Raw genomic sequence first — 25,000 nt, 5'->3', positions numbered from 1 at the left:
CGTGTGTGCGTGGGATGCGTGTGAGGAAGAGGAAGGGCAGAGGGTTGAAGAGAGGGAGAGAGAGAGAGATCGAACATTAGATCTGTCCATATGCTTTTCAGTTCACACTTATTCTAAAGACTTCACCAGAGACACATTCCCTTCAGAAAACACTAAACGGCTAGATGGATAGCCAAGTGTATAGTTTCATATGGAAGTCATAAACGCATAAAGGAGAGGTAACTGATTATGTTCTGGTTTTAACTTCATCAGTAGGCAGATAAGAGAGAATTAATGTTTTATGAGACTCTGAGATTTATGTCTACATAATCAGCTCTCTGATTAGTTGATAAAATGTAATTTAACGGTTTATGGGCCTGATGTATTGAATCGTTGAACTAGGCTGATAACAGAGGGAGAGAGAGAGAGAGAGAGAGAGGTGTGTAATAATAAAACTGAAAAGACAGAAAAAAGGATAAACTGATAGAGACACTGATGAACAGAAATGAAAGAGTGTGATGTATAGACAGAGTTAGTGGTAGGTCTAATGTTGGAGGAAGGTGGTGAGGTTTAAAGTGATGAACTATGAGATGGGAGAGACAGGTAGGAAGAGAAGGAAGAAAGAGAGAGGAGAGAGGAAGAGAAGAGAGAGACAGAAAGAGGAACAGAGGAGAGAGAGAGAGAGGAAGAGAAGAAAGAGACAGAGAGAGAGATAGAGAGAGGAAGAGAAGAGAGAGACAGAAATAGGGAGAGAAGAGAGAGAGACAGGGATTAGGAGAGAAGAGAGAGAGACAGAGAGAGGAGAGAGACAGAATGAGGAAGAGAAGAGCGAGAGAGACAGAAATAGGGAGAGAAGAGAGAGAGACAGGGATTGGGAGAGAAGAGAGAGAGACAGAGAGAGGAGAGAGACAGAGCTCTGTAGATGGGGAAGAACATTACATTACATTTATTTGGCCGACACTTTTATCCAAAGCGACTTAGAGGTGGAGAACCAATTGAAGCTCTGGTACAGTGAGAGACCTATGAGTAAGCGCTAAGTATTACATCTGTTTAAAGTGCAAGCAGTAAGTGTGAGCCCTCTCTCAAGGTACAGGAGAGTAGGTAGGCGGAGAAATCGGAATGGCAAATGCATACAGACAGACAGATACAGACAGACAGTAATGACAGGGTGGAAAAGGACGAGAGAAAGGCAGAGAAAATGAGAGAGTGAATCTGAGAGAAGTCAGAGGGATTTGTCTGTAACCTGATGGAATGACTGACCTGTTCGAAATGGCTTTGCTCCGTTTGGAAGCGATGATGTAACAGCGCCCTCTGTCTGCCACACAGACACGGTGCGAGTGACCACGGCAGCACACAAGGCCCTGCTGGTGCCCAAGAACATCTCTCTGTTCCCCAGCAACAGTGAACCCTGCACGGAGGGATACATCGATGTGTGGTGGATCGTTCACGATGGAGGAATGCTTATGCTGCTACCTTTTCTGCTTAGACAACACAAGGTCAGAGAGAGAAAAAATGTGTGTGTGTGTGTGTGTGTCAGAGGGAGAGAGAGAGAGAGAGAGAGAGAGAGAGAGAGAGAAAGTGTGTGTATGTGTTTTTCTGTGTCAGAGAGAGAGAGAGAGAAAGCCTGTGTATGTGTGTTTCTGTGTCAGAGAGAGAGAGAGAGAGAGAAAGTGTGTGTATGTGTGTTTTTCTGTCAGAGAGATTGAGTGAGACTGTGTGTATGTGTGTTTCTGTGTCAGAGAGACAGAATACAGGGTGAATACAGTCAGTTCACACAGCGATCTGAGACAGGTTGCCAGCTAACGTGGGACTTTAAGGGATCTGAAGTCATTTCAGTCCAGCTCTTCCAATCACATTTGACTGGACAGTTCTGTCATGCCCAGGGGTATTTTGTATGATCATAGTGTTAGGTTAAGTTGGCAAATAAAATTATGGCAAATAAAATTGTAAAGTGGACTGATTGACCAACCCAATTCTGAAATGGACCTGCATTTAGAGTCTAGTGTTAATTTTAGAGTCTAGTGTTAATTTTAGGTTAATTTAAGAGTTTAGTGTTAATTTTAGGTGTGTGTGTGTGCCTGAGTATGTCATTGTGTTTGTAATGTGTTGTCTTAACTGAAGGCTTGGGATTGTGGGTGTTTAAGATATTTATGTTTACCGTGGCTCAGATGTAACCCAGCCCCACTCCAATGTGTGTGTGTGTGCGTGTGTGTGCGTGTGTGTGTGTGTGTGTGCGTGTGTGTGTGTTTCCCTAGGTGTGGCGTAAATGCGGGATGCGTATCTTTACCGTGGCTCAGATGGAGGATAACTCTATTCAGATGAAGAAGGATCTGGCAACCTTCCTCTACCATCTGCGTATAGAGGCAGATGTGGAGGTGGTGGAGATGGTAATAACCTTCACTGTAACTGCTCTGTAATACAGCCTCATTCTGCTCTGTTACTACTGTATGACTGCTCTATGACTGCTCTGTAATCACCACATCACCACACTGTCACATGACCGTGCTATGACTTCTCTATGACTACAATGTCTCTGCTCTGTGACCGCTCTATGTCTGCTTTATAATAACTCTGACTGGTTTATGACGACTGTATGACTTTTGTATGACTGGTTATGACTGGCTCTGTGACTGCTTTATGGCTGTGTTCACACAAGCCTTAGTGCTCACTTCAGTTTTATTGCTTGGATCCGATGCAGAATTGTGACGTAAAAGTCACATGAATTCAGATACGATTGTGTTCAGACTGCAGTCAGACCTGTATCTGTTTTAGGACCACATATGAAAATGGCCCAAATTGGAATTAAAAAGATCAGATTCCATGTGATTTGTGCTGTTCACACACAAAAAAAACAGATCTGAGTCACACATGTACAAAAAAAAAAAGGCCACTTTTGCCTGCAGTGTGAACGTAGCCTCTGACTACTGTATGACTGCTTTAGGACTGCTCTATAACCACTGTATGACTGCTCTATAACCACTGTATGACTGCTCTATAACCACTGTATGACTGCTCTATTACCACTATGAGTGCTGTATGACTGCTCTATAACCACTGTATGACTGCTCTATAACCACTGTATGATTGCTCTATTACCACTATATGAGTGCTGTATGACTGCTCTATAACCACTGTATGACTGCTCTATAACCACTGTATGACTGCTCTATTACCACTATATGAGTGCTGTATGAGCGCTCTATAGCCACTGTATGACTGCTCTATAACCACTGTATGACTGCTCTATTACCACTGTATGACTGCTCTATAACCACTGTATGACTGCTCTATTACCACTGTATGACTGCTCTATAACCACTGTATGACTGCTCTATAACCACTGTATGACTGCTCTATTACCACTATATGAGTGCTGTATGAGTGCTCTATAACCACTGTATGACTGCTCTATAACCACTGTATGACTGCTCTATAGCCACTGTATGACTGCTCTATAACCACTGTATGACTGCTCTATAGCCACTGTATGACTGCCTGTAGGACTGCAGTATCTCACCCAGTGCAACGTGAAAGACAACTCACTGTTGCGACAAAGATTCTGTAATGTAATAATGGATATGGTATTATATTTCTCACCCATACATTAGTCAGAGCGTTATAGATGCACAGTTATAGATCCACTGTGTTTCTAAGGACAGAAAGTACTCATCTCACTAACTAACACCATGTCTGTTCAGTTCATTATGCCTCTTCATTTGTTTCTCTCTCTCTCTCTCTCTCTCTCTCTCTCTGTCTCTCTCTCTTTCTGTCTCTCTGTCTCTCTCTGTGTCTCTCTCTCAGCATGACAGTGATATCAGTGCATACACGTATGAGAGAACTCTGATGATGGAACAGCGTTCTCAGATGCTCCGACAGATGCGTCTCTCTAAATCAGACAGAGAGAGAGAGGTGTGTGTGTGGTTTCATTATCCTCATCTGAATGATTTCTAGACGTTCTCTAGAGAGATTTTTATCTGTTTGATACGCTGTGTTTGTTTTAGCTGAGACGTGTTCGATGGAGTTTTGATGATGTAAGTCTCGACGGATAGATCAGCTTTAGCGATGTAGCTCGCTCAACGCCACTGCCTGACTCTCAAAGGGTTTTCCTCACGTACATGAGCAAAAAGATTCAGTTTTTCTCAAAATTCTCTTCATCTACTCACTATTACCTGCTATTACACCTACTGCTGATAATAAATGGATCATATTTCACATTTTACTTTTGGTTTTTTTATGAAACGAAAAACACCAAATTGAGCTTTTTGTTTTTTGTGAAATGAAAAAAAGCCAAGTTGAGCATTTCAGTTTGCTGTGTTCTCTGTGGCGTAACTGTCCTGAGATGGATGGAGTTTGTTCGTTTCCCTGAGAGATCAGGTGCATGATCTGAGTCAATCTGGCCTGAGTGGGGAAAACCCCTCTGAGAATCAGTCAGGCAAATCAGCAGCAGGCTGAACTCTGATAGACCTAGGTAGCAGTGTGTGTGTGTGTGTGTGTGTGTGAGAGAGGGAGAGAGAGTTAGAGCCTGTGTGTGTATTTTATAGGTGTTGTTATCTCCCGTGTTGAGGATGTTAGCAGTCAACATGAACCCCAGAAACTACAGAACAAAAAGACAGGTACAGACAGACAGAGAGAGAAAGAGAAGGAGAGAGAGAGAGGGGGAAGCGCGAAGGAATGAGAGAGATGATAGCAGGACGAGTGTGATGAGCGTGAGAAAGAAGAAGAGAAAGACAAAACTGATGGTGAAATACTTTTGTCTTTGTTTTTAATGAGTGTGTGTCATTTCCTGCGTGTGTATACCTCTTCCCTCCTCGGTGCGTATTCGTGTGTGTGTGTGTGTGTGTGTGTTTGTGTGTGTGTGTGTGTGTGTACGTGTGTGTGTGTGCGTACGTGTGTGTGTGTGTGTGTGTGTGTGTGTACGTGTGTGTGTGTGTGTACGTGTGCATGTTCTTCCAGGCACAGCTGGTAAAGGACAGGAACTCCATGCTCCATCTGACCAGTATCGGCTCCGATGACGATGACGACACAGACGGCCCCTCTGGTGGACTGGGGCACAGCGATCGGGGAGGGGGCGGAGTCACGGAGCACAGGAGAGTCCAAATGACCTGGACCAGAGACAAAGCCATGCAGGTCCGCACAAACACACATTCCGGCTGCTCCACCCCTGAGGGATTCAGGGACATGCTCAGCATCCGACCGTGAGTGAAACAATCACACACATACGCACACACACACACACACACGCACATACACAGTCACACATATACAGAGTCACGCATTAACATGCAGGTGCTCAAACTCATGAGGTGTCAGTTGCCATAGAGACACATAGAAATCTGAAGCCATGGCAACGTTTCTCAATTCTTAGGTGCAGTGACACCTCAATCTCATTCAAGTTCAATCCAAAATCCCCAAGAGTGAAATTGCAGTTTTGCATATATTGATGATACGTGTTTTATACACTCATCTCACTCATTATCTAAGCCGCTTATCCTGATTAGGGTTGCTGGGGTGCTGGAGCCTATCCCAGCGCTCATAGGGCGAAAGGCGGGGAAACACCCTGGACAGGTTGCCAGTCCATCACAGGGCAGACACACAGACAAACACACTCACACGCACATTCATACCTAGGGGCAATTTAGTGTCTCCAGTTCACCTAACCTGCATGTCTTTGGACTGTGGGAGGAAACCGGAGTTTTATACACATGTAGTATATATGAAGAGGCAGCACAGGTTGCTTTTGCGTCTGTTTGTAACGTGTTTAAAAGGAGTTTCATAAGTGTTTTTTTTTCTGCTTTCGCAGCGACCACTCCAACGTGCGCCGCATGCACACGGCCGTGAAGCTCAACGAGGTCATCGTAAACAAATCCCATGATGCTCGGCTGGTGCTGCTGAACATGCCAGGGCCCCCCAGGAACCCTGAGGGAGATGAGAACTGTATCCTTCACTGGCGCCCCCTGGCTGCCAGGAGACACTTGGCAACTTGTGTTTGGGGAAGTCATTCTGAGTTGGGGGGGGGGGGGGGGTGTAATTGGCCTGTGAATGACGCTGTTTGTGCTAATTGGCACTGATGGTGATAATAGCTGTGTTAAATGGAAATTTTCAGTGCCATTAGGATCCTTTTGTAGTTGTCGCCCTATAAATAGATTGAATGCTAAAAGGTTGGAGTGTGTGTTTGTGTGAGGGCGGGAAGGCTGGATACGTGCTCGTGTGTGTGAGTGTGCGTGCAGGCGGTGTTGTGTCGTGTGTGACTCTGTGTGTGTGTGTGTGTGTGTGTGTGTGTGTGTGTGATTGTGTGTGTGTGAGTGTGTGTGCAGGCGGTGTGGTGTCGTGTGTGACTCTGTGTGCTCGTGTGTGTGTGTGTGTGTGTGTGTGTGTGTGTGTGTGTGGATGTGATACAGTTGGTTGCACATTATGAACTGAGCAGAAACACCATGCAGATTTTTCCTTGACTCAGCATTAGATATGGAGTTTTTGGAGGTCCTGACTGAGGGATTGGAACGTGTTCTATTGGTCAGGGGCGGAGGAAGTGAAGTCATCACCATCTACTCTTAACGACCAATGGGAGTTAAAGTCACCACCCAGCAGCCAACGGTGTGGTGGAAATATAAAGGGAGGCGCGGCTACTTGGGAGCCAGGGATGTGGCCTGTTTTTTGAATGGGGCACAATATAAATGACTGTCATTGGCTGTGTTCTGGGAAAAAAAAGAAACGCCGCCCATTCTGCCATATCAGCATTCCTATTGGCCATCACCCTCTGTGTCCGCTATTTTATTTTTGGTCATTACTCCCCAAATCATTTTAAAGAAAAGAAAACTGAATAGCCAACGCAATTCCACAGTTGAATGAAACGGTGTTTGAGTGTACCTGTTTGTTGGAATATGTGTGTGTGTGTGTGTGTGTATGTATGTGAGCATATGGTTCGTTAAGAGGGAAGGATTCTGAGATGCATATTGTATAGATGAGGATATTATGTAGAATCGAAGGACCAGTAAATAAAATACATATGTTTAAACAGATACGCGGTGGGGCCGTGTGTGTGTGTGTTCCATGGCCTGACTCAGGGGTTGTTTAGCAGGACCTAAAGGAGGTGTGGGTGTGTCTGTGAGAGAGAGAGAGAGAGAGAGAGAGATTGTCTTAAACTGTTGTCATGGTGAAGGTTGCATGGTAACAATTTCCGCTGGTTATTGCCCAGGTTTCTTTGTTTGTTTGTTTTTTGTATGTTTCTTTGTTTGTGTGGGGGTCCAGTCATGGCCTGCACGGTGGATTTGATTGGACCGTTAAGGAGGGTTAATGTCAGTAACGGTATCAGTGTTGTAGCAATAGAGCAAGCGTTGCACATTCAGCCGCTGTCACAAAGACCATCAGTCAGCATGCTCACCTGATGTTTATCATTTTGTCCTCGTCTGCTGGTGACAGGCATAAACACGTGTTTGTGAGAGAGAGAGAGAGAGAGAGAGGGTGTGTTTGTGTATGACGAGGTGTGTGTCTTGTTCCTCTGTTCTGATTTTTATTGTAAATATGCGTAAGACACACAAAATGCGCTTGAGTTCCTTTTCCCTTCTGAGGCATCGCAGCGTGTTAGCTAGAGCCTCAGCACTCTAGTCCTGAATACCCCCCCCCCCCCCCCCCCCCCGTCTTACAATGATTGTATTCGCTATCCTAGCTATGTGTGTGTGTGTATGGGTGGGTGTGTATGTGTGTTACCTACCTCCTGCAATGCTTGTGAACTCATTCATATGGGAGAGGGTAAAAGAAAAAAAGGAGCATTTTTTGTTGTTTTTCTTTCAAAAAAGAAACTGCTTGTATCAGTGCATCATTTCTATTGGGCAGGGATTTTTTTTTTTGTCTTTTTTTGGGGAGGTCTGTCACAATGTTTATCCTTGTACATAAACACCAATGTCTCATGAGTTTGATCTTTTTTTTTAATTACATTAGTATTGAAGAATTAAAAACGACTGCTTGACTAATGGGAATAAACAGTTTTGGAAGAAATGTCATTGCTGCTTGTTATCTCTTTACTAAAGAACCAGTATAATGTATATACTCAAATAGATATGCGAAATAACGCAAGGAAGACGAGGAAGAATTGTATTTACAGTTTAATGGTAAAAATACCGATTTTGAACTTCGAAATCAAGTAAAAAACAGAAAAATTGGCCGCAAGAAATTACCAGCCTTGTCTTAATAAAACGCTGACATAGTGTAGCCTATGTTCCTGTAGTGATTTCCTCTTGTCTGTTTCGGTGATTTAATCTCGAACAGGGCTTTTAAATTCTTTCTTTATTGAAAACCTGCACTTAGTCTCCTCCCGTTTGGACCGGTCTTATCTGGTCCAAACGGACCAGATGAGACAGGATTACTCATTTTTTGTTTACCTCTTTGTTGCGTAATTATCTGTTTTTGTGCAGCTGTACCTCGTAAAATAGAAATAAGGAGTTATTTAATACGATTATTTGCGTTTTCGATGTACATAATTTTGTATTGATTAGCAACGACCTAAGCAATTTTTCAGCACTATTTGCGCTGGGGCCGCATACGTCATTTCCGCCATGTAGGTCAGTCCCGGAAGCCGGTGCCATGTTGTGATTTTTTTTTGTGCGGAAAGGGCTTTGATCGAAGTCACGGTACAAATTAAGTCCCTGTCAGGACGAGTATGGAGGTAAGAAGAGAAGACGAAAGTTTTTTATTGTAAGTGCCTTATTTGTGCAGTGTGTTTATTTCAACTGTCCAGTTAAATGGTACAACCGCGTAAGTTCTAGCTTAAAAAGTCTTTACAAATACACCCGACCACACCACTAAGAACTAACTTCCTAGTTGCTAAGCTTTAAAATAAATGATGCCTTGTCTCATTCTTGCTTAAACTGTTTCTAAATACTGTTACATTTATTAACTGATTTCACAATGGTCTGGGGATTATATGCCACAAATGATGTACCCGCATCACTCGTGGTAATCATTTGTTGTCCACCTGCTTAGCAAGACAGTAGTAGAGATGGCTAATGAGCTAACAACAAGGCTGAGGTGTTAGGCTAATTGTCTCTCAGGTTTATAGACATATTTCATATTTCAGTGTTTGAAACATGTGGTCTTGGTTTGTGATAGACTGCTCGCCTTAATACGTTAGATGTTAATAATATTAGGGAAGTATATGGGCCTCTATAACTATATAGATTATGTGTAATAGATGTACGCTGTGTGTAATAAATATGGCTCAAAGGATACTTTATGTAATACATTGAAAAGTCATATAAAACGTTAAATATATGGATGGTGTAAACATGTGTTATCGGCCTTTGAGGACTGCTTTGAAGCATTATCATTTCAAAACACCCATGCATTGAAAATGTCTGTCTATTTTTCGTGAGATATCTTTTCTTTTTTGTAGTGTACAACGGTTCAGTTCACTTTTTATGATGGATATTTAGGCACCAATCTCTATAAGCATGTAATATTGCTTACTTGTTAAAGATTTGAGCTGCTACATGCTGGTGTTGTTCCCCGCTGAAACTTCAGAAGTGGCATATGTTAAATTTGTACTTGAATTTAATGTATCACAGTTGTTGATGAGGATGTTTGAGTTGATGGGAAACAGTCCTCCTAGTTGGCTTTCAGAGGTCTTCGCAAGGCCTTTGGACCGTTCCACCTCCAGGGGTTTCCAGAGAAGAATGTTCCTTGAATACCCATTCGGCCCTCACTTCACGAATCATTACCGCTACGTGTGTTTTTCTAACTGCTTGCAAACACAAAATATCTCCTGGATTAGAAGTCTCAGGCTAGGAACACAGTTCACTTCATTTATGTAAGTTTAAGGAAACCCTCGCTTAAAAATCCACGATCCCAATCCGTCGCTCTGGCTCGACTGGAGTGCCTAACAAGCTCTCGACGAACGCTCGGGAGAAGGGGCGCAGAGGAACCTCTGGGATCAGACCTAATACCTCGAACGGAAAATTATTATTATTTTTTTTTTTTAAATATTTCGCTTATTGTGGCGTAATTTCGTTAGTGTTGACAGACTGACGAATATCGCTTTAGATTCGGAGAAAAGACATGTCTGTTTGGAAATACGTCTGTTCGGAGAGGTGCTGCCATATTTTTCCATGTGGTTGTCATTCAGAGTAGAGGTTGCAAACTGGTTTTGCTTTTCACGCCAGTCGTTAAATAGCTCCGTGTTTATCGTGGCGCAGTTGAGTCATGCAGTTTGTGATATTTCTACGCTGGTAAGCGTTTGATTGTCGTCCGAGGATTGCGAAATTGAAGCCCATAAGGTCACCGTTGTTTGTCTTTATCGTCGACCAGGCAAATTGGCGAAAAAGGCAGACAGGACTGCAGTATGCGTCAAGCTGGCGAACCAAGACAAGCCAAGCAGGAGAAAAGTTACCCGCCCGGGGCAGTTATTTTTGGGGTACATCTGGCTACCGGTCACTGGATAACATCCTTAAATGGACTATTTCAGTAGGAATGTTTCCAGCAACACCATCAGTACCAGCTGCTTAAAATCGCTGCAGCCCTTAACCCTTTGAGGTTCAGACACTCGTTACAAATCAAGTTCATTAGTTAAAGGGTTTTTTTTTTGTACACCTAAAACAATCAGAACTTGGGATTTGAATTTATTAAACTCTTTACACAAAAATAGCGGGAATGAGAGAAAAATAGGAGCCTTTGAAACAACCTTACAGGGTCAATGTGAAGTAGCAGTATCTGCTGAAATTTGTAAACATTGTGTCACATCAGAAGATCATATAAAAACAAGAAACAAATGGATCTTAATTTTTACTCTGACCTGTCGGACGGAACTGGACAAGCGGGCGAACCAGACTTTCTGGACTCACAAACTTTCAATGGATTTGACGCGGTTAATAAGGTGACAGTACGTTATGGCGAGGGAACTCTTCCTCGCGCATTCATTCGCTCAAACTCTTGATTGTTTGGCTGGATGTATTTCTGCAAATTGTCATTATTTAAATACAACACAGAGTAGTTCAAACCATGCTCACACTTTCGAAGAAAGTTAATATAGATTCTGTTTTCATATGTATGTGGAAGTGTTTTTTTCGTGTTTGTTTTCGTTTGCTTGTTTTTTAAATTTGACAAATGGAGTTTCAGGTTGTTCAGCACAGTGCATTTTGCCGTTTGACTCTTGAACAGAACATAAAGATCCCAAATCAGTTCAGGGACAAGTAACCTGTTCAGCTTTCAGACATACTAAGGCACAGTAACACACTTGGATTTGTGTGTTTACGTGTGTGTATGTGTGTTTGTGTGTGTGTGTGTGTGTTTAATGACCGAGGTCTTACTGTGCTCTCGAACATTAAGAGTATGAGCTTTGTGGAGGTTTTTTTTTTTTTGGACATTCTGAATCTTTCGTGATGTTAACACACCCGTGTGTGTGTGTTGTAGTTCCCTGGCGGCGGTGACAACTACCTGGCCATCCCAGGCGAGAGCCACCCTTTCCTCTCCTCCTCCGAGGTACTTCTCTCCACCACTTACCCCGCACAAACCCAGGATCCAGAGGTGCCGTACACACGGTCGTCCTCCTCCCATGTCTCAGTGTCCTTGTCTTCCTCGTGACTCGAATCCTGACTTGAGCTACAGTTGAGTCTGTTAGATTGTGCGCTGAAATGATGAATTGTGGAGTTCTTCTTTTTTTTTTTTTTAAAGAGTCTTTGACAAGCACCTGGTATCTCCAGTCAGGATTTTAGCCCCCGTTGAAGCTATAAACTTTTATCCATATACCGTTTGTGTGAACCAGCTCGATCCCTTTAATGCATGCGTTTTGTTTCCAGTATTTAGCTACAGTTAGTCTCCACGTTTGTGGAGTGAGCCAAACACTTTGGATTGACTTTTTGTTTTTTTGAATCACTTGTGTGTTCTAGAACTTACATCTTACCGTTCCGGAACCCCCTTTTTTTTTTTTGTCGGTCTTCAACGGAATCTCTCTTCCGCAGACGTTCCACACGCCGAGCCTGGGAGATGAGGAGTTTGAGATTCCGCCCATCTCGTTGGATCCGGATTCGGCCCTCAGCGTGTCCGACGTGGTCTCTCATTTCGGGGAGCTGGGGGACGGTGCGCCGTCTGAAGGGGTGCCGGGAAACGCTGTTGTCGGGGGAGACGACCCCTCCTTCGCTTCGACCTTTGTGAACCCTCCCTCTCAGGGCCTGGAGCATCTAAGCTTGGGTGTTATGAGCCAGCAGGGAACTGGACCAATGCTGGGATCAACGCTGGGAATGGTAAGTGTTGACTGGGACCATTTAACAAAAGTTAGCATCGCAAATGGCTAGATGACTGCATGGAGTTATTTTTTTATCACACACAAACTCACTTTTACACGGTCCCCAAGTTGGTAAAACAGAATTACAGATTATGAAATATTTAAAGATGACTGCGATTGGCTTTTGCTTTGTGTTGTTTTTTTTGCTTTGATTTATCTTCAGTACCTCCATGTAAAACAATAGAATTTAATCTCAAAGATACTGTTCTGTCACTGAGTGTTTGTTCTTCAATCAGAATTGATCTCTGACCTCTTTTCAGGATATGGGCCATCCCATGGGTTCACAGTTCAGTAGCTCCTCCCCTATGACCATAGACGTTCCCCTCAGCGACATGAACCATGGCCTGCTGGGCCATAACCAGCTGACCACCATTGACCAGTCAGAGCTCAGTGCCCAGCTGGGGCTCAGTCTTGGGGGCGGGGCTATCCTCCCTCGTTCGCAGTCACCTGACCAACCACTGTCTCCCTCAGCTTCACCTGCCGAATCCCTTCAAGACGACGACATGGATGATTTTCGACGGGTGAGTCTTTCCAGTCATCGTGGGGGGGGGGGGGGCATTCTAGCTTTTTCCAGCTGAGGGTGTGTTTGTGTGTGCAGATTTTCTGTGGTGGACTCTGTGTTCTGATCCCTGAAATACTCATTTTGAGACCAAGTAATATTAAATTAACTTGGTAAACTAATGCATTTTCTTCTTACCTAATCTCTCTCCCCCCCCCCTCTCTTTTTGTCTCTCTCTCTCTCTCTCTCTCCCTCCCACTCTCTCCCCCCGTGCTGGTCTCTCTCTGCCTCAGAAGAGTGTGCTGATAGACTCGCCTGTCTCTCTCTCCGTGTCTCCGGCCGTCATCTCTCTCAGCCCCTCCCTGTCGGACCAGTCCGCCGCCCCCGCGTCCGTCAGCGCCCCCCCGGCCCTGGCCAAGAAAGGGGTGGGCGGCGGGGGCAAGAAAGGCAAGAAAAAGAAAGATCCCAACGAGCCGCAGAAACCCGTGTCCGCGTACGCTCTGTTCTTCAGAGACACCCAGGCAGCCATTAAAGGCCAGAACCCCAACGCCACGTTTGGGGAGGTGTCTAAGATCGTGGCCTCCATGTGGGACAGCCTGGGAGAGGAGCAGAAACAGGTACACACACACACACAGAGAGAACAGTGTGTTTCACGCTGTGTGTCTCCCTGTTTCCCTCTCATGCTTTCCCTTGGTCGTTAATTTTTTCCCGTCTGCTCTCTTTTCTTCATCTCTATCCGCCCCCCCCCCCTCTCTCTCTCTCAGGTTTACAAAAGGAAAACAGAGGCTGCTAAGAAAGAGTACCTGAAGGCGTTGGCCGCCTACAGAGCCAATCAGCTTTCTCAGGTGAGAAGACAGTAGCCAGTCAAATAGCTCTCTGTGGAATGCTGGCTTTAATACTTATCAGATCTGTCGTTTTCACAAGGCATCTCCCCTTATCAGACAGTACGGTGCAGGGTGGTAAATGAACTTTTTAAAATGTGAACATCTACCATCAGATTCACCCGCCACTCAGTAGTAAAGCATTTGGCTGGTGGCTCGTGCTTCTTAAGAATCATACTGTTTAGACTCAGACTTACTGCTGCTAAGTTAACATCTCTCTTTGTCTTCTCTGTTTTCGTGTTCCAGCCCACCATTGAGGTTGTGGACACCGCCCCCTCTCCCCCTCCTCCCGCCGCCCCCGTCTCCGCCCCCGAACCCAGCCCCGCCCCTACGCGCTCCTCCCGAATCCCCCAGCACGCTCCCGACAACAACACCATCACCAACATTTGCACCTCTAACATCATCCTGGACATCCCTCAGGTCACGACACGGTCCCGCACGGGGGCGCACAAACCCCCCGCCAGCACCTCCGCCGCAACCGCCAGTCCCCCAGCCCCGCCCGTCGTCACGAAAATCCTCATCCCCAAACAAGCCCAAAGTTCGGGCGCCACGACTGTTACCTCCACCGCCGCAGCGGCCCGGCAACCTCCCCCTCTGCAGCAGATGCAAAACACGCCCCCACCCCCGCGCCTTCAGCAAATGGTACATTCCCCGGCTCCTCCCCCGCTTCAGGCCAAGCCCCGCGGCGGGGGCGGAGCCGGACAGGTGCCCGCCTCCGTCGCCACGGCCCCTCCCCCGCCTCTGCAAATCAAGATAGTCCCCGCTCCGGTGCAGAACGAGCTGGCCGCGCCCATCATCGTGACGTCAGCTGGCGCTGCCGCGGCATCCTCGACCCCTACGGACGGCGTAGAGGTGGCGCAGCCCGCTGCCATAGTAACCGCCTGTTTGCCCTCAGGAACGGAGGAGGTGACCGAGACAGAGGAAGGGGTAAGAGAGAGAGAGAGAGAGAGAATGAAAAGCCAGTCAGCTTTAACGTGTGCTTAATCAGTGCAGTTTATGTTTAATGCACTACACTCATCTGTTTTACTCATTCACAGCACTATAAATGTACCCCCCCCCCCCCCAGTTGTCACAATGTCCATTTCCCCACATTTTTATTCTCCTCTTTACCTCATTTCCTTTAGTCGTTCATTACCGCTCAGATCAGTTCTTACCCTGATTCAAGGCATGCGTGACGCGTTAAAGTAATCAGCGGTAACTCTCCCTTAAACACAGGGGGTCTTTATGAGTTGTTTTCATTACAGAATCGATTTGACACATTTATTGGCCTCTCGCTGATGGAGCGCTGCAGTGACTTCTCCGCTTCTCTGGGCCTGTTCGAAGCCCCAGAGACCTTAGATTTGTTTGTGTGAATAACGGCAGAACAGAGAGAGAGTTGGGAGTTTCCGTTTCCGTTAAGTCATTTCACGTTTCCCAGTTCGCCCAAAAAAAAAAACGATTTTCAGAGAGAGAAGCGTGCAGGCCTGAATGGGCCCATCTCCGGACACAGAGGGCCAGGCCAAGAACTGACCCGTTGGCCATGGCTACGGCTCTAGGCCTTCACTGGGTCCAAGGTTTCTCTTTTGATAGACAAAAGAATGATGAGTGTAGCGGTTAAGATGTTGGAGAGATTTGAAATGGGTGAGTTTTTTGAGGTGCTTTGTGAACGTGTCCAGTGTGTCTGAGCGTCGGACGAGGCGAGGAGGCAATGGGAAACCAAAACCAGTTTGAGTCTAGAGTTTCGTGTAACTGTTGAAATAGGATGAGCGTGTCATGGAGAAAAGTGACGTGTGAAAACCGCGCACTCTCCACCCCAGTACAGGCATCTCATTCTCCTCACAGCTACACGTCTGTGTGCAAGCCGCGCCTCTGCTGCCCTCTGCTGTACAAAAACGAAACTAGACAAAATTCTCACAACAGAAATGGCCCTTACTTTATTTATTTATTTCTTTTACCTTTTATCCATTTTATATGACTCAACTCAAAATTTCTCTGATCACAACACCACAGGCTAAATTACTATTCCCTGTGTCATCTCTCTCCTCTCTCTCTCTCTTTCTCTCTCTCTGTCTTTGTCAGATGGAGGTAGAGCTGAATGTGTCCCCTGGCCCTGATGGTGCTCTGGCGGCCACGCCCGGTGTGTGTGTGAGGGCCGGCTGCAACAACCCCCCAGTGGAGAGTAAAGACTGGGATAAGGAGTACTGCAGCAATGAGTGTGTGGCCACACACTGCAAGTAAGTTTATGCAACACACACACACACACACACACACACTCAAACACGCACTGACTTACCAAGGGCTCTTTGTGATCTCACGTAGACCAGGGGTCATTTGTGACAGATTTCTCAGAGTAAGTGTGCTGATCCAGGATCAGTTCATGCCTTTCATAATCCTCATGAAAGCATATAGACCAATGAGCCTTCCCTCTATACACACTGATCCTAGATCAGCACTCTCAGTCTCTCTCTCTCTCTGGTATGTTATAAATGACTCCATCACAGCTACCACCACACTGATAAATAACAAACTTGTCTCGTTAACAACTTAAGGTACAATCTGAAGAGTTTGTAACATATGGTTTAAAAAAAAAAAAAAAAAAAATGATTTTGATCTGTTTGTTTGACCTGGGTTTTTTTTTTCTCTTCTTTTTTTTTTCCGTTGTTGTTTTTCACAGAGACGTGTTTATGGCGTGGTGTGCAATTCGAGGACAGAACTCCACAACCGTTACATAGAGACAGCAGAGCGTGCAAAAGGGCGGGGCTTGAAGAGAACTGGCCAATCGGGGGCCAGCTCACTTCACTGCCTTCTTACACTACCCTGAACCCATGACCCTGAGAAGCATCGACTGGTGTCTTAGCTTCACTGTGGTGTAAATTCAACTGTCACCAGACTTAACACAGACTTTATCTGGTCTCAATGAGTTGATGAGAAAGAGAGCGCTTTTGGAAGAGAATTAGTGTACATTATTTTAGACCAGAAATTTTAAGATGATCAATATTTTGTATGAGCATTTTTATAATTTTTAAAAATGATTCAGGAGCATTCATCTGACTGTTGAATTATGCGTTTTTCCTGTTTTCATGAACTGTTAAAAGAGGAAAAAATGATATTTGAAATAATGGGGGGGGGGGGGCAGTCTGTATGTATGGGGTGTGTGTGTGTGTGTGTGTGTGTGTGTGTGTGTGTAAATTGGAGGGGTGTAAACCCATGCTAAAAACAGCTCTCGGAATAATTCATTTTGAATGTTATGTTTATTTGGCTGTTAAAAAAAAATAGAAATAAAAAAAATGAAAAAGCGAAAGCTTCCCGGTGGAACTGAGGGAGTGGTTTACAGTGGCAAAGCTTGTGTATTTAATTCCAGTGTAGACATATACTGATGAGGGAGAGTAAGCAATGCAGAGGTCGAGTCTCCTTGTAGGATGTGGCAAAACACTCATGGTTAATTAAATGTCATGTAATAATATCAGGAAACCAATTAGGTCTACATTTTCCCAGATTTCAAAAAGTACAGTACTCTAACTGGTCAGGTAAGTATTTTATTTCAGATGTAGCTCATTGTTTAGCGATTTGCATTTGAGAATTACAAAAGAATACCGTGAAGAATTAAAAAAAAATGTTTCGAGACATTTGAGTTTGTTGCTTGACTTTTCTCCACTTTTGTACTTTGATGGGTAAGAACAAATAAAATTGCATTTTCAAAGCGAATAAAACGGGTCAATGGTCGGATCGACTGTTGGGCTATCTTTCGGGGCGGGGTAATACATTTTGACACAGGATACACTCCATAGGATTGAAAAAGTGAAGTTCTTTACATGGTAACGAGTTTCAGTTATCTGATTCAATGACCGCTAGCCACTGAAAGTTTTTATTGAGTGGACCACAAGGCAAATCATCGTTGTACCACATCCTCTGTACCAAACCCCGAGTTACCGAGTTGGTTTTCTTTCAAAATCAGAACGGACTCGAGAATTTTGGTCCGTTGATGAAAAAGGGTCCACGAATCTTTAATCTTAATCTTAAAATACCTTCAGTGACGAAGACTTTTTTCTGTACTGCTGGAAATCTTTAACCTGTGTCTTCCCTACTGGCCAACGCATAGTAGCCCCGCTTGAGGCAAAAACATCACGGCGGCAGGATGTACGCCTGCCCTCACACATTTGAATTGACAGTAGTTGGCGGGAAATCCGTAAAGGCGGGAAATTCGCGCGTGGTCACGGTGGAGGCGGAGTCTTTATGTTCTACAGAAGTCGTGATGTCTGTGGCTAACAATGGGTCCCGACATGTTATGAAATGAATATGTGCGGTTAAATTATATATCAGTTTATGACTTTGTCCATAATCTGATGTATTTTTGCTTTGATCAGTTTTAATATAAATGCATTACTAACCGAACTGCTGCACATGGTGCTTGGAAATTAATACAAGGACTCATGAAAAAAACATGTTAGTCTCCAAAATAAAAGCTTTACGTCACTGTTTGTAATATGAAATATAATTCGAACATAAATGGAAATGAACGTGAATATATAAGTCGAAGCAAAAAAGAAAAAAAAAATCGGGGTAACATATGAAAATTGGCTGATGCGACATGCGCGCGCGCGACCGAAGAATAGGGAGGGGGAGGGAGGGGTAAACGGAGAAAGGGTTATTAATTATAACAGCCTCGTACGCGTGGTCGTGCGGAAAACAAAATATCTGCGTAGTTAACGTGAACGTAAAAAAATGAACTGTAATCACATTTGAGACATGTTTTAAAAGGAAATTTTAGTAGCAGAATTTATTGTTGCACATCAAAATTTGTACGTTGGAAAATTTAGTTTATTACCTCATTTGTTGTTGTCTTTAAGAAAAAATATACCTACACATATTATTTTACTAAGGAGGGGACTAAAGAGTGTTGCTGTAAAGGCGTGGAAAGTGCGTGTGTGTGTGAATCCTCATTCCGGCCTTCTCTCTGAAGCCGGGACCTGGAGTTTGGAAGAACAGAAGACACGATATGGCGGTAAACCTGGACAAGGAGGCGTATTACCGCCGGATTAAGCGTTTATATGGCAATTGGAAGGTAAAAATTTCGTTTGAAGTTGATGGAAGATCACAGTTTACATCCTGAGGGTTCTGGATACTGCCTATTGCTACGGGCAGGTGCTATTTGTTTTCGCTGCCAAAGTAGTGATGCTCGGGTCTTGTATTTGGCGGAAGAGGCCTCCGTCGTGTTGATTCAGGACTGTCAAACGGAGGAAAAATCCTAGCCAGACTAACCTATTTAGAGACTTTATTTTTGCTTCCACGTAATGTATTGGCGTTGTTTCGGGAACTCTTAACCTCGATTTTGTTTAAATGCTCACATTACACAGCTATAAGTATAGCCACTTAGCTTGCTAGTGTGGTCACGTTAGTCGAGCAGCCGTCGAATTGCTATGTCATATTACCTCGTCAGCTGCAATTAGAGCGATATAAATGTGTGTAGCTTTATGCGAATTAAGACGTGAGGTGACTTAGAGCCATGCTCTTTATTTCAGTCACATAGTTTGAATAATTTGAGCTATGTATGTCCATGTTTTAGCGCAAATGGTAACTGTCGTTAGCAAGATAGCTAACCGCCTTTTAGCAAGACAACAAAAAGTTTAGCCTGAATGAGGTCGTGTTTTCTGACGCTCTCGAAGCCTCGCAGTCGTTTATACAAAGAGAGCATATAGATCGATGATTAGATAGGCCTTTGCATGAAGAATATGTTCATTTGATGGGAAATGCATCTTTATTTACTAATGCGGGGAACTGCATTCAGCCAAGTCACAAATTGCCGTTGCATTATCCGTTATAGTAGCCCCCTAACTGAAATCTGCATTTATGTTTTTAGTTCGAACATGAACTTGAGAGAACGCACTTGCAGTAACGTTAAATTAAAAACATTGCCGAGATGAAGCGGTATCTTGTTTAGTCATCGTTGCGTGAAGACACGTGTGTTGCCTTATCTTTTTGAAAAAATCAGAAGTCATCGTATATCCGCCTCATTTCCTGTTTTCTTCTCTTCTACATAAACTCAGAAAGGTGAAGATGAGTTCGGGAAAGTGGATGCTATCGTGGTGTCTGTCGGTGTGGATGAAGAGATTGTCTATGCCAAATCCACAGCCCTACAGGTAAATTACTATCACTTTTCAGCGCTGACAGAATGTTACAGTAGCAGCTACTCCACAGCACTTTTCTAGATATTGTAATGTTTTATGTTCAAAGTGTTTGCATGTAAGGTGTTTGTATGTGACAATGTCTCTCTCTCTCTCTCCCGCTCTCACTCAACCGTTCCATCTGTCTCTCTCTCTCTCTCTCTCTCTCTCCCCCCCCCCTTCCATCTCAGACCTGGCTGTTTGGTTATGAGTTGACAGACACCATCATGGTGTTTTGTGAGACGAAGATCCTTTTCTTGGCCAGTAAGAAGAAAGTTGAGTTTCTCAAACAGGTGGCCGTAACCAAGGGCAACGAGAATGCCAACGGATTGCCACCCATCACGCTGCTGGTCCGAGAGAAGGTAGGACCTCCAGAACACACGCACGCACTCTCTCTCTCTCTCTCTCTCTCTCTCTCTCTCTCTCTCTCTCTCTCTCTCTCCACATAGGCTGAGTGTGTGTGTTTATTTGGGTGGGGTTATCTTGTTTGTTTGCCCCCCCCCCCCCCCCCCTCCAGAATTTACTTGGTATTATTACTATGGCACTTTTCCTGCAAAGGTCATACATTTACAATAAGTATTTACCAAGTCTCTCTTTCTCTCTCTCTCTCTCTCTCTCTCTCTCTCTCTCTCTCTGTCTGTGTCACAGAATGAGAGTAACAAAGCAAACTTTGAGAAGATGGTGGAGGCCATTCGCGGCAGTAAGGAGGGCAAAACTGTGGGCGTCTTCATCAAGGACAAGTTTCCGGGAGAGTACATGAAAAGCTGGAACGACACACTCACAGCAGAGGGCCTGGAGAAGGTGAGAGGAAAAGATGGAGGGAGGCGCTAGATCCAGACAGGTTCAAGTAGGGATGGAGGAAATGGAGCGATGGAGTGTGAAGGGAGGAGTTAGTAGGGAGGAGGATGGGCGTGGTAAAGTCTTGTACTCCGTGGGATGGAACCCGTGCGTTGATCTAATGGAGTAATGTGAATGGTCTGTCGAACCCGTGCGTCGATCTAATGGAGTAATGTGAATGGTCTGTCGAACCCGTGCGTTGATCTAATGGAGTAATGTGAATGGTCTGTCGAACCCGTGCGTTGATCTAATGGAGTAATGTGAATGGTCTGTCGAACCCGTGCGTCGATCTAATGGAGTAATGTGAATGGTCTGTCGAACCCGTGCGTCGATCTAATGGAGTAATGTGAATGGTCTGTGGTGTTTTAACAGGTCTGTGTGTGCTGGTCTGTCAGACACCAGATGTCAGGGCACTGGTGTGTGTATAGTGTGTTTATGTTACTGTCCACGTGGGTTAACAGGACTGTTCGTGTGAGGTCGATAATGAGGGCAGTGGTGTGTATGATGTGTCTGTGTATATGGTGCATATAACGTCCTTGTGATGGGTGAGGTTGAGATCAGTGCAGTGGTGTGTCTGTGTATATGGTGTGTATAATGTCTTTGATGGGTGAGGTTGATAATGAGGGCAGTGATGTGTGTGATGTGTCTGTGTATATGGTGTGTATAATGTCTTTGTGATGGGTGAGGTTGAGATCAGTGCAGTGGTGTGTCTGTGTATATGGTGTGTATAATGTCAATGGGATCGTGTGTTGCTGTGTCAGGTTGACATGGTGTATAATACAGTGTGTGTTAATGTGTGTGTGTGTGTGGCGGTGACAGGTTGACATGGTGTATAATACAGTGTGTGTTAATGTGTGTGTGTGGCGATGTCAGGTTGACATGGTGTATAATACAGTGTGTGTTAATGTGTGTGTGTGTGTGACGGTGTCAGGTTGACATGGTGTATAATACAGTGTGTGTTTTTGTGTGTGTGTGTGGTGGTGTCAGGTGGACATTAGTGCAGAGGTTTGTAACATATCTGTGTATGTGTGTTGCAGTGTCAGGTAGACATTAGTGTAGTGGTTTGTAACATACCTGTGTTTTAATGTGTGTGTGTGTGTGTGTTGGTGTGCCCGGCAGACATTAGTGCAGTGGTTTGTAACATAACTGTTTTTTGTGTGTGTGTGTGTTACGGTGTCAGGTGGACATTAGTGCAGTGGTGGCCTACACCATGGCAGTTAAAGAGGATGGAGAACTGGCCCTGATGAAGAAGGCTGCAGCCATAACCAGTGACGTCTTCACCAAGTTCTTCAAAGAGCGTGTCATGGAGATTGTAGACGCTGACGAGGTAGGCACTGTCTCTCGTACGCGTGTGCACAAATACACGTGCACTCGCGCGCACGCACACACACACACACACACACACACAAAGGATCATTGAATAATCCTATCAGAACACATGCAGGTGGTAAAATAATCCTGTGAAAAAGCTTTGTAAACAGATGTTCAGTGTAGAATAATCTGGGACTGTGATAGTCATGTGACACTTGCCCATGTCATGTGACAGCTGTGTTTATGAGGACATGAGTAATTCGTGTGTCTCTCTCTATGTGTGTGTCTGTGTGTAGTTAGCTATGTTCTTCTGCCCACTGATTCTGGCATGATGTATGTGCTCATTACTGTCTTGAAAAAGTAAAAGAAAACATGTATTTGTATTGTCTGTAAATAAACGTTTTCATTTTTCTAAAAGAAGCAAACTGTTACAAAAGCAGCTGTTTGATTTCTATGTGACATCGCTTGCCCAGTATAACGTTATGACATGTCATTAATAACCTGTGATACACCTGCATACACTTACATGATTTTTAACACATTTGATCGATTAAACCTATCGCATACATATCAGACAATGCAGTGTTTACCTGCTTGAACCTTTTGATAATGTCATGTTGAGTTCAAATGTGTGTGTCTTTCCTGTGTGTGTGTGTGTGTTTCCTGTGTGCAGAAAGTGCGACACAGTAAACTGGCTGAGTCTGTGGAGAAGGCCATAGAGGAGAGAAAGTACCTGGGGGGCGTGGACCCCTCCACCGTGGAGATGTGCTACCCTCCCATCATTCAGAGTGGAGGCAACTACAGCCTCAAATTCAGCGTGGTCAGGTGAGACGGGCCGTTACCGTGGCTACGCAGCAGTTGCCATGGTCTGGTGTGGTTCAGAACATTGTGTGGTTTTAGTGTATCAGAATGCACAGTTTGTTATGTTAGAGAATTTGTAATGCAGAAAGAACCCAAGGTCTCGAACATTTTACATGAAAAATCATTTATGTCTTAGTTTTCATCAAATCGGAAATATAATGATCTTTACTATTAGTAGTAGTAGTAGTAATAATTAGTGCTGGATAAAATGATCGCAAGACCAAGTTCATTCCATGTGTGGTTATGAAGGATTCTTTTAGATGTAGACTGTCTCTGTCTCACTGCTAAAAACCACATGCACTTTGGGGCAATAAGGTGTCTCTGTCTCTCTCAGTGATAAAAACCACATGCACTTCGGGGCGATAACATGTGCGATGGGAATTCGCTACAAGTCCTACTGCTCTAACCTGGTACGCACACTCATGGTCGACCCTCCTCAGGAAATGCAGGACAACTACAACTTCCTCTTACAGGTGGAGGAGGAGCTTCTCAAAGAACTCAAACACGGTGAGCTTAACATGTGTGTGCGTGAGCATGTGTGTGTGCGTGAGCATGTGTGTGCGTGAGCATGTGTGTGCGTGAGCATGTGTGTGCGTGTGCATGAGCGTGTGTGTGCGTGAGCATGTGCGTGAACGTGTGTGTGCGGGTGCGTGACTGAGTGTACGTGAGTGCGCGTGTGTGTGCGTGAACTCACTGTTTGGCACACGGAAGGTTAAGGTATGTGTTGAATGCAGTATTGTTTATGTGTGTGTCTGTACTACTCTGTTTGTGTTAATCTGATGTTTGTAAACAGGTGTTAAGATCTGTGATGCTTATAATGCGGTGATGGAGAATGTGAAGAAAGAGAAACCAGATTTGGTCAGCAAACTCACCAAAAACCTTGGGTGAGTAAAACTCTCTCACACACACACACACACACACACGCTAATAGATCCAGATGGCCACCCTGCCTTCGGCATATTTCATGGGTCACGTTCTGACTTTTCTTCACTGTCTCTTTCTTCTGCTCAGAAGCAGGATTATGATCTGTCTGTGTACCTGTGTGTGAGGAGAAAAAAACCCGTATGTGTATTGTCAGTTTTGTGTGTGTTATAGTGTTTGTGTGATACAAGTTCATATTTATGTATGCGAGTTCTAGGTCCGTGTGCAGGGCAGTGGTTGTTTGTACACTAGACTCAGGAGTGTGTGTGTGTGAATGTGTGTGTGTTACAGGTTTGCGATGGGGATTGAGTTCAGAGAGGGCTCTCTGGTCTTAAACGGGAAAAATCAGTACAGACTGAAGAAAGGTAAAGGTGTATGCAGCTCACTACACAACACAAACCCGCGCACACACACACACACACACACACACGTACACGCTACGCACACACATGCGCACACACACACACACACACACGTACACGCTACGCACGCACACACACATGTACACGCTACGCACACACACACACGTACACGCTACGCACACACACACACACACACACACACACACACACACACGTACACGCTACGCACACACACACACACACACACACACACACGTACACGCTACGCACACACACACACACACACACACACACACACACACACATACACGCTACGCACACACACCACACACACACACACACACACACACACACACACACACACACGTACACGTACACGCTACGCACACCACACACACATACACGCACACACACACAATGTGCTTTGAACATGCGTACTGAGATTTCAGTGTGTGATGAGGGCTGACTCTCTGCGTGTGTCTGTGTCCACGTGTGTGTCTGTGCATGTGTGTGTGTCTGTGTGCGCTTGTGTGCACGTGCGTGTGTCTGTGTGTGTGTGTGCGTGTAGGGATGGTGCTGAGTGTCAGTCTGGGTTTTGCTGATCTGATAAATAAAGATGCGAAGAAGGAAGAGCAGAAGAAATACGCGCTGTTCATCGGAGACTCTGTGCAGATTAACGAGGTCAGAGATTCACACTTCCTCACAAACACACGGCCACATTCCCTGTTCTCTCACAACACACACACACACACACACACACACACGCCCCTCCATAAATACACACACACACACACACGCCCCTCCATAAATACACACACACACACACACACACACGCCCCTCCATAAACACACACACACACACACACACACACGCCCCTCCATAAATACACACACACACCCCTCCATAAATACATAGACTGTTTGTTGTAGTCCAACTTCTC

General features: G+C 44.8%; 3 protein-coding genes across 6 annotated transcripts in view; all 3 read left to right on the top strand.

Moving 5' to 3' along the window:
- The window catches only part of slc12a6 (solute carrier family 12 member 6), a 25,769-nt gene extending 19,096 nt beyond the window's left edge, over nucleotides 1-6,673 (top strand). Inside the window, exons 19-24 of the mRNA XM_030779445.1 lie at nucleotides 1,306-1,475; nucleotides 2,235-2,366; nucleotides 3,781-3,888; nucleotides 4,933-5,174; nucleotides 5,780-5,913; nucleotides 6,440-6,673. Coding sequence (XP_030635305.1) covers nucleotides 1,306-1,475; nucleotides 2,235-2,366; nucleotides 3,781-3,888; nucleotides 4,933-5,174; nucleotides 5,780-5,913; nucleotides 6,440-6,531 — 878 coding nt within the window. The 3' untranslated portion in view covers nucleotides 6,532-6,673. The remainder of the gene's footprint in view (nucleotides 1-1,305; nucleotides 1,476-2,234; nucleotides 2,367-3,780; nucleotides 3,889-4,932; nucleotides 5,175-5,779; nucleotides 5,914-6,439) is intronic.
- A 1,913-nt stretch (nucleotides 6,674-8,586) lies between these two features.
- On the top strand, nucleotides 8,587-16,681 carry tox4b (TOX high mobility group box family member 4 b). 4 transcript variants are annotated; one of them, XM_030779738.1, is made up of 9 exons: nucleotides 8,587-8,638; nucleotides 11,377-11,445; nucleotides 11,925-12,206; nucleotides 12,508-12,768; nucleotides 13,040-13,363; nucleotides 13,511-13,591; nucleotides 13,874-14,554; nucleotides 15,686-15,840; nucleotides 16,281-16,681. In XM_030779738.1, the coding sequence occupies exons 1-9, from the start codon at nucleotides 8,633-8,635 to the stop codon at nucleotides 16,336-16,338; spliced, it is 1,917 nt and encodes a 638-aa protein (XP_030635598.1). In that variant the 5' UTR covers nucleotides 8,587-8,632; the 3' UTR covers nucleotides 16,339-16,681. The 4 variants fall into 4 exon arrangements, with proteins under 4 accessions (XP_030635598.1, XP_030635599.1, XP_030635597.1 ...); XM_030779737.1 differs by lacking the exon at nucleotides 8,587-8,638 and adding an exon at nucleotides 9,908-10,840 and having other exon boundaries at nucleotides 13,043-13,363; XM_030779736.1 differs by lacking the exon at nucleotides 8,587-8,638 and adding an exon at nucleotides 9,908-10,840.
- Nucleotides 16,682-18,383: 1,702 nt separating this feature from the next.
- supt16h (SPT16 homolog, facilitates chromatin remodeling subunit) overlaps nucleotides 18,384-25,000 on the top strand; it is a 15,513-nt gene continuing 8,896 nt past the window's right edge. Inside the window, exons 1-10 of the mRNA XM_030779734.1 lie at nucleotides 18,384-18,668; nucleotides 19,651-19,743; nucleotides 19,959-20,129; nucleotides 20,416-20,568; nucleotides 21,785-21,931; nucleotides 22,589-22,740; nucleotides 23,111-23,283; nucleotides 23,570-23,660; nucleotides 23,989-24,062; nucleotides 24,628-24,740. Coding sequence (XP_030635594.1) covers nucleotides 18,603-18,668; nucleotides 19,651-19,743; nucleotides 19,959-20,129; nucleotides 20,416-20,568; nucleotides 21,785-21,931; nucleotides 22,589-22,740; nucleotides 23,111-23,283; nucleotides 23,570-23,660; nucleotides 23,989-24,062; nucleotides 24,628-24,740 — 1,233 coding nt within the window. The 5' untranslated portion in view covers nucleotides 18,384-18,602. The remainder of the gene's footprint in view (nucleotides 18,669-19,650; nucleotides 19,744-19,958; nucleotides 20,130-20,415; nucleotides 20,569-21,784; nucleotides 21,932-22,588; nucleotides 22,741-23,110; nucleotides 23,284-23,569; nucleotides 23,661-23,988; nucleotides 24,063-24,627; nucleotides 24,741-25,000) is intronic.

The sequence above is a fragment of the Chanos chanos genome, chromosome 7 (genome assembly GCF_902362185.1).
Source record: "Chanos chanos chromosome 7, fChaCha1.1, whole genome shotgun sequence".
Taxonomy (NCBI): domain Eukaryota; kingdom Metazoa; phylum Chordata; class Actinopteri; order Gonorynchiformes; family Chanidae; genus Chanos; species Chanos chanos.
Note: the sequence above shows the minus strand (reverse complement) of the source record. Positions and strands in the feature narration are given on the sequence as shown.

Bases quoted from the DNA above. Each gene is read 5' to 3' on its own strand.
- tox4b (XM_030779736.1), top strand. From the start codon at position 10,736: ATGGATCTTAATTTTTACTCTGACCTGTCGGACGGAACTGGACAAGCG. The intron at 11,446-11,924 runs GTACTTCTCTCC...TCTCTTCCGCAG, and splicing joins CTTTCCTCTCCTCCTCCGAG to ACGTTCCACACGCCGAGCCT. The intron at 12,769-13,039 runs GTGAGTCTTTCC...TCTCTGCCTCAG, and splicing joins ACATGGATGATTTTCGACGG to AAGAGTGTGCTGATAGACTC.